Source organism: Crocodylus porosus, unplaced genomic scaffold (assembly GCF_001723895.1).
Source record: "Crocodylus porosus isolate Cpor-Errol unplaced genomic scaffold, CroPor_comp1, whole genome shotgun sequence".
Lineage (NCBI taxonomy): Eukaryota > Metazoa > Chordata > Crocodylia > Crocodylidae > Crocodylus > Crocodylus porosus.
Window position 1 is genome coordinate 23,932,588 of NW_017728909.1, and position 10,316 is coordinate 23,942,903.

Consider the following 10,316-nt stretch of genomic DNA (forward strand, 5'->3'; position numbering starts at 1 on the left):
TAGACATTAGGGCTGGAAGGGACCTCGGGAGATCATCGAGTCCAGCCCCCTGCCCAAAGGGCAGGAAGTCAGCTGGGGTCATAGGATCCCAAAGTGCTAGTGTCACTAGCATGTCTGATTATCACTGGATTTGCTGAGATGGCTGGCTATGGCTGGAAATGATCCTAGAATTTAAGAGTTAATGCACCCAAATCTAAAGTTTTCTGATGCTCCAAAAATAATGATATGCATAAAAGAGGTATTATGTCATTGTTATCACTGAAGAGTCTTAAGATGCAGCAGGTTTGTTTATTTCGGGAAAACTTGAAGTGGAGCAAGTCTGTCGAGTGGTTTCAGATATAGAGACATGACCAGGAATAAAATCTAATTTGGTTACTTTCATATGTTGTTTTACCTTATTGTATAATTGGTACACATTGAGATGCTTATAATATTTGTTGCTTAGGGTGCCTTTAAAAACAGGATACCATAATTGAAAGTTGCTAAATTTCATTGTAGCAGTGAAGTAAATAGGATTTAAGCCCTACAGTGACTTTAGGTGCTTTTGAAAATGCAGCTTAAGGTTATCAGTCGCTTAGGACATGGACATACGAGCAACTTATTGCAGGGTAAAAGGCTGCAGGGTGTTACTGCCTGTCAGCTGCTGTGTGGAACTGTCTATGTGTTTGCCCTTCCCCCTCAATAAGGAAAGGCTAAACAGTGGTACGTTATCCTTCTTTTGCTGAGTACTAAGTTGCTGTGGATTTAATATAATTTTCACTTATTGATGGATAACAGTGTGCCCATGGGCAGCTACCATGGAAAAGCTGTCGTGTAGTGACACCCCTACCCTCTCTCATTTTATGGCAGTGGTTCTCAGCTGGGGTGATGTGAACCTTAAAGGTGCTGCAGAGCTGGTGGCACCACCGTCACTGTGGCTGAGTGGAGCTGTCCAGCATGCCTTTGTTTCCAGCATGCCAGGTAGACTGGGATACAGCTGCAGCAAGCGCCGTTCTACCTTGCTCCTGGGAACAGAGGCATGGGGAAACAGTTGTGCTTGGCTGCACCTGGGTGACTGGGCGCAGACCTGGGCCGGTGAACATGGGGATCGCACTGGAATGGAGGTGGGGGCAGACAGGATTCAGGATTCTTCTTGCAGCCTGGCTCGCCCTCCCCGCTCTGTAGTGTGGGAACAGCTACACACTCACAGCCACGTTAAGGCTTTTACAGCCCCTACCAGAACCTGCGAGAGGTTAATACGGGAGCGAGTGAGTGAGGCTGAGGGGACTTCCCACCCCACCTGCAGCATCTGGATGAGTCCATGCCATGGCAGTAGGATTCTGCCTGCCCTGCACCCCGCTTCCCCTGTCACCACCAGCCCCTTCTGTTCAAACCAGTGTTTGCCACTATATTAGTTAAAAGAGAGAGAAATCTAAGGTGGTGCTCATGGTCTGCCCCCTCACCTTCCCAATCTAGTTGGGGGAAGAGCAGATCCTCTCTGTTTGTCTTATTTGTACTCTCAACATAGGTGTATTATGTGGAGTTTTCATGAAAACATCCTATGCTGGTCAGTGCTGGAAGGAGCTTATTAAATAAAATCTTCCTGGGTACATCCTCACAAGCATTTACCCAAGAGATTTACCTGGAGTCTCCCAGGCTGCAGTGGCAGCAGTCTGGGTGCGCAGAGCCTGGCCAACAGCTGGAGCATTGCTTTGGATGGCCAGCTCCAGTTTTGGGTGATGCACACTGCAGCCACATGCACCACCCTGTTTTTCCCTCCCCCCCCGTGAGCACAAGAACATTCTTTGACCTTCTTTATACTTGGGAAGCCATGCTACAAGACACTTTTGCAATTTTGCTTCTGTTTCTTCAAATAAACTCTGTTTGCATAGTCAAATCATTCCAGATTAATGGAGGTGATCAGCAAATATTCAACTCATTAGAAAACATGGACAGCAGGTGGCACTATCAGGTCTGATGTTTGCCAGTTACAGAAATATTAGAAATACTTTTTTCAAAGATCAGTAATTTTGCACTAGTTTTCATTCCAGTTTCTTGCAGTGTTCAGTTTTTTTATAAGTTCAAGTTTTACTGATATATTAGTTAAGAAAAAGTCACCTCTAGGATTTGTAATTTTATATGTAGAGTAGGTGACTGTCCTTCTAGTATAAGAAATTGCTCATGAGTTTTGCATTTTAAAAAATGTTATCTGGAGAAATGGAATCTTTTAATATTGTATCAGCTCCTCTTGCAAGAGAATACATAATTCATTTTAAATTATTTGTGAATGAACTATCCAGCAAGCTTAACATACTTTTCTGCTGATTAGCAGACTGACTGTGATTTCTACACATGCATGTTAGTTGCGAATATTAATCAAATAATTTAAGAATTTTCTAGTAAATAAGTAGAAAACTCTAGTTTTCAGAATCCAACTGCTGTTCAACTATTCAAACAAGAAATGATTATAAAAGCATGTGTGGTTTTGCAAAAATATTTTAGATCAACTAGCCCAACAAAAATAAAAGACTTTTATTTATATTTTAAAACAAAATTAAATTGTGTAGTTTCCTGAATAAAATGAACAGAAGAAGGAAAGATATTCTTTTTCTGCTCTTTAGAGCCAGTGTCATGGAATAATAAAGGGTAATTTCCTGAATTAGTTAAGATCTAGATACTACAAATACTTAGTTACATGCTTGACTTTCAGCTATAAACATTATCCACAAATAATTACATTTGTGTATATTGTGTACATTGAAGAAATTGAGGAATATGAAGGACTATTATCTCCAGTCCTGAGGGAATCTTACTGATGCAGATCTGTCTCTGAACATGTAATGTAGGCTGTGAAGTTATGCTGGTTAATTTAAATACTGCATACAGAAGGTTGAGATTTTTTTTGGCTACAAATGGTAGAGGTCTTAGTTTTTATTATAAGCTTTCATTTCTGAGGGATTTTTGGTTTGCATGAGTCTACAAATGAAAAGTCCTTGGGGGATGGAAAATCAAAGTAGGAGAAGAGCATCAGGTTAGTGTATTGCATTCATGCATGAATCTTTTGAAGTTGTGGGTTGTCTTTGCTCACCTTTTTTCAGAAGCCCTGCAGGTTGCTTAAGTTCTGCTTTGGGCTGAAGTGAGGCATTATCTGAGTATAAAACCGTAGGTGGTTCTTCTGCACTGCGATTTGATTTCACTCATAGTGATAATCTTCTATATCCTTTTGTTCTGTTTCTAAGATTGACATTCAGATTAAAGATGCCATTGGACGATACCACCAGTGTGCTACAATCCAGCTGGATTTCCAACTCCCAATCAGATTTAACCTGACCTTTGTAAGGTAAGTACAACGTATGAGTATCCTTAATTACAGAATCTAGGTATGCAGTCTCTTGGAGACGCACAATAAATTTACAATAAAATTCTTTCTTATTCCCAGCCATGATGGTAATGACAAGACAAGGCCAGTTATTATTCACCGAGCCATCTTAGGATCTGTGGAAAGAATGATTGCTATTCTGACTGAAAGCTATGGTGGCAAATGGTAAAGTTGAAAATTATCTTATTTATACCAGTGTTGTCCAGCTTGGAGTAAGCATTCCAGATGGTGGTTGGGGTGTTAGCAGAGTCTGGGGGGAGCTGCATGACTCTGGATCCACTCCAGCTGCCTACTGAAGGTTCCTGCTACAGGTAAACCAGCAGGCAGCAGCTTGGAACCCAGCCGCCCTACCTCTTTCTGAAATAACAGTATTTGGTCATCAGACTGTCAGGCATGCAGCTGCAGCAAATGGCTCGCCCATCTGAGCTGCTTGTCTCTAATGGAGCGATACAGCTCAGTTGCAAGAACAGAAAACCACCATGTATATTCTCTGCTACCTAGGGGAGTAGGCAGTGATATGTCCATGGGAGAGGAATAAAAAATGTGAAACTCAGACAGAAAAAGTCTGAGATTGGTGAAAACAGAACCAGGACAGAAAATGTAGGCATACCTCTCCATCTGTCCATTAATTTTCCTCCTTTCCTCCTCTACCCTATTTTATCTCTTTCCCATGGGAAGATGCTGCCTGATAAAGGAGGACCTGGCAGACAAGGTTCAGGAGTATGAACTCACATAAATTTTCTTCTTAAAAGGATTAGTTACCACCCAAAACAAAACAATCGGCAAGATGAAACTGCTTTTCTGCTAAAAATGACAGGTTTTTTTTTCCTAAACCACATTCACCCTTTTGGGTATTCATTCTTTTTGGAGGATAAATTGTAATTGGAGGCTGGGGGTCCAGGTGTATGCTCTTCTCTGCCCTTCAGACAACTTGAATGTGAGATTGTAAGCGCTGATTCTAGCCTCCACCCACCAGTAAAGAATACTAAATGCTGCACAATTGTTTTTTTTATTCTCAAGGCCTCTCTGGCTGTCCCCTCAGCAAGTGATGGTGGTACCAGTGGGACCAACATGTGATGAATATGCACAAAAGGTGAATCATGACTTGAGTTGCTCAGTTGCCATTGGTTTTGACAAGGAATTTACTTACAACATGCATTTTAGATAAATAAGATTACATCTCTCTTCCTCTTTTAATGATAATTATAAACTGCCTAAATTGTAAATGGAACTTGAAACTTGAAAAGAGGATTGTGGATGATGAAGCTACAAGTAGTGATTCTAGAAAGACTGTTTCTGTTAGGAAAGCAAAGGCGATTGTTTGCCTCAGCAGCTAGTTGGGGAGCCATTGAAGAAAGTAGCTTAACAGCTAAGTGCCTGTCCTGCAACTGGCTCTGTTAAGGTGGACCACAATGCCTTATATGTGTTGAGAGCAGGAATAGATAACCTCATCATGTCCCTTCCAGTCCTAATTTTTTATGATCCTATGATGGAAGGAGGAAGGAAGAGAAAAGTATCTGTTAGCAGGTTGTATCTTGTTACTGCAAGGAGTTTCTTGTTCAGACTCGGGAGGCTTAAACTAAAATAGTTTTATAAAGAAGCAAAATTTAAAGGAACTTCTGATGAAAGTCCCATTCCCCTTGCTGCCTACAGCATTATTACTAAAATTGTCAAGTGTGCCCAGTTCCACTTGGCTGAGCTAGTTTGCTGTAATTTAGTGTGGGCCAGCATATTGTGCTGTGTTGGACCCACGTTTACGTTCTCATTAGTGTCAGTGCCTCTCAAGCCAGTGTCAAAGCAAAACTGCTTTAATTTTTGGCCCCTGAGTGTCAAAGCGTTTCTTTGTAAAGACTTTATACTTTAATTATAAGTTTTTTGGTTTTTTTTATTATTTAGGTCAGGCAGCAGTTCCACGATGCTGGAGTAATGTCCGATGTTGACGTGGATCCTGGCTGCACACTGAACAAGAAGATCAGAAATGCTCAGCTTGCACAGTATAACTTCATCCTAGGTAAGGAGTAGTGTATGCTGTGCCCAACTGTCCTGTACCCAACTGAAATTTTGGTGCAAGCCTTCTTACCAGTGGGTACTACAGAGGCAGGAGTAGACTTATTAACAATCCTTTCCTTCCTAAGGTACTTTGTCCCAGCAAACTTCATTCTAGCTTTGCATGTGACTGGGCAGCCCTCACTTTGGAGCCAGGCTTATGCAGTTGTGTTAGCCAAAAAGGTTTGCCTGACCTTTCAGTGCACCAGGAAGGGTGCCACTGTGTGTGTTCTGAGGCTGTCATTGAACAGGGCAAGCAATTGAGATTGAAGAACAACGTGGATTTCAGAGAAGATCATGGTAGTTAAAAATCGTATTAAGTGATTTGTATCCCTACTGCCTCTCCCACAGTAACTTGGCTTTTTCCTTCCCAGGAAGGAGGGATGCTGCATTCTAATGTGGCAAAATCAGCATTTCCAGTTGTGGGCTCTCAGACGTGGCACTTTGCGTTCAGCAGTTATGCATGTGACATACTGTGATACAGCAAAGATTAGAACCTGGCCAGAGCAGTACTGTAAAGAGAATCAATTTTTGGTCAGCATCTTCATTGTTCACTCAGCAACCCTAGAGCAGTGATACTTAGTGTCATGCAAGTAAGTGTAGTTGTCCATACCTAGCTGATCTCTCGCCCCCACTGAAGTCTCTCTATAAGGTGATAAACACTGTAATCAGTAAAGTAGTTTTTGAAAGTGGGTGCCACTCCAGTCACAAAAGTTATGGAATGGTGCCACCCATCCAGTGAGGGGAACCTCAAATCCAGACCGGTTGAGAACTACTGCTCTAGATACTTTGCTTATGTGGTAGTTTAAATGGGAAGAAAAGGGCAAAGCCAGGAGCTAGTTGTCAAGCTGTAATATAGTACAGTAAAAGCTCTGCTATCCGGTATCCCCTGGGAATGGGGGATGCCGGATAACAAAATATGCTGGTTAATTGAGTGGCCCGAACAGGCTTCCTTGCCTGTTCAGGTTGCTGCTTCTCCCACCACGTCCGGGGTGTTGCCGCCCCTCCCGTGGCATTGCCACCCCTCCTGCAGGCCCCGCAGGACAGGGAGGCAGGCCCCATACATCCTGTTATGCCCCCCGGCTGTAGGGGCTCAGCAACACAGGCTGCTTTGCCCTGGGCCATTGGGGCTCGGAGAAACCAGAAGTGTCACGGGTACTTCCAGTTTCACTTTACCTTAAAAGCTGGCATGCCGGTTCCCGGAGCTTGTACTGTGGAAATCTGACTAACCACGCAAATTGGGACTAATTGCTAGGTGGCTGTAAAAACCTGCAGTGGAATGGTAACTGTATGGTGTAACTGCTATGTGTATTCTCCTCTAATGATGCAAATGTAGTAGAACCCTTGCGAGCGAAACTGTTTCATTCAGTGTTCAGTTAATAGTGATTTAGCTCATTTGTATCGCTTGCAGGGCATGCAGATCTAATAGTTCAAGCATAGCAGCCTATGTGTCCTCTAAAGTGGTGCCAGCTAGGGCTGTGCGAAATTTTGTCAGCTGTTTCGTTTCAAAGCTGTTACACCTCGTTTTGAGCTTGAAACAGTGAAGCGGAAACAAAACAGAGCACTTCGAAACAGCCTCCAAGTTGAATGAGGCAAGCTGAAATGTTTCAAAGCTCAAGCTGGGCTTGCCTGCAGGTAAACGGAAACTAAAGTAAGGAGAGGGAGGGGGAAGAGGGGGGAAGGTAGGGAAGGAGTGCTCTCATTATTGACTTGTAGATGGCCAGTGACTATCATACTTTCCTGAGGTCCCTTCCAATCCTGTGCTCTGGGGGAGGGATGGAAAAACTGCATAAAAGGCAGCATTGTTTGAACTGCCCTGCTTTCTGCCTTGGTGTCAGTTGAGTGAGGGTGCACCTTGGCGCACACAGTGTCACCTGCACATGTCACGAGTCTTGCCTGTCAGCAGCTAGAGGTGCAGGGCCCCAGAATCCAGACTCCCCCTGCACCTATCTCCTTGGCAGCTGGCAGGCTTCATCGCCTCATCAGGGGGCTAGCATGCCTCTAGTTTTCACCCTGCTGTGCCTTAGGACACGCAGTGTCACCTATGTCACAAGTTTTGTTTGTCCGCAGCTTGAGGTGCAGCTTCCCTGAAATCTCTGCACCTATCTCTTTGAAACTTGGCAAGCTTCACGCTGTCAGAAGGGGCTACTGTTCCTGCAAGCTTCATCCAAATCAGGCCAGAAATTAGTTATAGGCTGTTTCAAGCTTCCCCATTATAGCCTGTGGATGAAACATCAAAACACCTAAACTGTTTCAACAAAACGAAATGGAACAGTGGTTTTGAGTCGAAACGAAATTTGAAACAAAACGCTTTTCCATTGAAGTGGAGCACTGCCATTTTGCACAGCCCTAGTACCAGCCCCTCTGCTTCTGTGAAAGTAAATGTTACTTCTTTCTAGAGCCAGAGACTGCATTTTAAAGTAGCTTAACACTACTTTTTAAAGCTTTCAAATGGCAAAGGATTTCTTAAATGGGAGCAAGGACTCTTTGAACTTTAGAAAGAACAGCACTGCAGAAACAACGTGATCAGTTGAGTGCATTTATTCAGTGTGCTGCTGTGTCTTTCTCGGTGTTTCTGTGCTCTAAAAAGATTGTTAAAAAACTTGTTCCCCTCACATGTGGTGTTTGGTTTTGTTCAGTTGTTGGTGAAAAAGAGAAGGCAAGTGGAACAGTGAACATCCGTACCAGAGACAACAAAGTGCACGGTGAACGCACAATTGCTGATACTGTGGAGAGGCTGGTAGAACTGAAACAGACACGGAGTAAAAATGCTGAAGAGGATTTTTAACTGAAACTTCGCTTTTTTTTCCCCTGTACCTTATGTGAAAAGAAGTACACTTTTTCAAACTTGGTTAAATCACACTGTGTGTAATAATTGCACTGCATTGAATTGGATTTGAAGTGGGCATTGGCCAAATGAACCAACAAAAATCCAAAAATGAAATATTTTTCTAATTTGGCATTACATCTATACTTTAGTTATACACAAACAGTGACAGGAAACTGCTTGATGCCTGACCAAATAAAGCCCAGTAAATGAACCTTAATGTGATAAATATGGGAAAGTGGACTTTTGTTAATCAGGGATTAAAATACAATAGCAATTTAATACTGTTCTAAATATTCTATTGAGAATAAATGCATTTTGGTAACTAAAGCGTCTTTTGTAAGATTTAAGGAGGGCTGGTATATTGTAGATAACATGCTAGCTATTTGTGTTGGTCATTTTACACTTCCAAAATTACATCTGAGCCTAAAATTCAAGTATAAAAGTAATTTGAAATCTTTCAAGGAGGGCTTTTTGGGGGGAGTGGAGGGTGCACTGGCAGAACTGTTCTTGTCAGTGCTCCATTAACTTCACAGAAAGAGCACAGTACCTGATGCTGTCAGTATTGCTTGGAGCCAGGCATAGTTATGCTGCTGAGTACAAGAGACTTAAAATCATCAGAGTCTGTAGGCCCAGGTGTCTGAATTGGTTCACTGTGTATTTGCACATGGTAGCAAAATTAGATACTGGGAAATCCCAGAATCTAAAAAACAAAAACAAAATGTGCAAATAAGAAAAGCAGCTGCAGTGTATGCCACCCAAAATTGGAGCCTGGGCAGGAGACAGAGCTCAGGTCTGACGGGCCAGACTCCATGTGTCTGGATTTCCGCTGGTGCAGCCCTCGGGACCCCAGGTAAGGCTGCTGGTGCTGGCCCCAGCTTCCCCACCCCATCTGGAGCAATTTGCCACGTGCCAGAGTGTGGTGCAGGGGTGTTCCCCAAGGATGACTTGCAGTGCCACAGTTACCTAATTACGTGCCACTGCAAGTTGTCCCTGGAGAAACGCACATATGTTCTCATGGGGACATGCCCCAGGAGATACCACCAGGATTAAATTTGTTACTATGTCACCATTTGTTACCATGAAGATGCTTCACACCAATTATGCACAGAAAGTTCTGTATCGATTAAAGAAGCAATACTAGTAAAGAAGCAATGGCCATTTTTAACCCTCCATAAACTTGATAAGATTCTCAAAATTAACCTTTATGTAATTGCTTAAATCAAGGCAAGTAGCAGGCGTTCCTCAAATGGGCTTGTGAAGTTGTTTGTAAGCCATGTATAATGAGATTCTAATGGTGGCTGTCCTTGATAGCGCCAGCTTATTGACAAGGCTGTAGCCATTGATTTGTTCCATAGTAACGGATAAACCTTAACAGCAGTCACGTGAGTCGCTGCTGAAGCTAACTTGGTGTCTTTGCAACTCAGCAGGGAACATTGCTTTCCCTCCCCAGTGCCCCCATCTGAATATATGCCAACGTGCTGAATGTCAGGTTGACATAATGCTGCATAACAACCTGCTCAGCATTGAATTAAGAGTATGGATTCCTCTTATTGTAACTCTGTCTGTGCAAGGCATAGTGTATTCCATCTGTTGCCTATGAAGGTATATCTTCACTGCAATTCATTTCGTTATGAAGTTCTCAGGGTGATGTCCCACCTGTTTAGTGTAAAGACTTTACATTATTTAGTTGTAAATCAACATGTTTTACCAAGTGCATTTTTCTTAGTTGATGTAGCTTTCTTTAGAAAATAACCAGAGTACAAATGGAAACCCTGATTTAAATGTAGGTTTCCCACTGAATAAATTAAAGTGAGTTGTTTTAAATCAGTCCATCCTGAATTCAGTACATTTAGCATTTCAAATGCTGAAGCTGAAGCCCAGGCTGCCAGCATAGAACACCTAGCAGCAAGTGTGCAGAATTTATCTACACCAAATTAAATTCCTCTTGACCTACACCCTTCTGTTGCTGCTTTTAAAAAACTTTTTTGGAGGTGTTATAGGAAGGGTGACCTGATAGCTACATTAAAGTGCCTTGCAGTGCTTGAATTTCAAAGGTATGCTTGCTTTTTCAAATAAAGCATG

At 42.6% G+C, this 10,316-nt stretch overlaps 1 protein-coding gene across 1 annotated transcript in view; it reads left to right on the forward strand.

The window, feature by feature from the left end:
* TARS (threonyl-tRNA synthetase) overlaps nucleotides 1-8,561 on the forward strand; it is a 39,071-nt gene extending 30,510 nt beyond the window's left edge. The window contains exons 16-20 of the mRNA XM_019531925.1: nucleotides 3,219-3,319; nucleotides 3,419-3,523; nucleotides 4,379-4,451; nucleotides 5,255-5,369; nucleotides 8,044-8,561. Of these exons, the coding sequence (XP_019387470.1) occupies nucleotides 3,219-3,319; nucleotides 3,419-3,523; nucleotides 4,379-4,451; nucleotides 5,255-5,369; nucleotides 8,044-8,192 (543 nt within the window). The 3' untranslated portion in view covers nucleotides 8,193-8,561. The remainder of the gene's footprint in view (nucleotides 1-3,218; nucleotides 3,320-3,418; nucleotides 3,524-4,378; nucleotides 4,452-5,254; nucleotides 5,370-8,043) is intronic.
* Nucleotides 8,562-10,316: the final 1,755 nt, after the last annotated feature.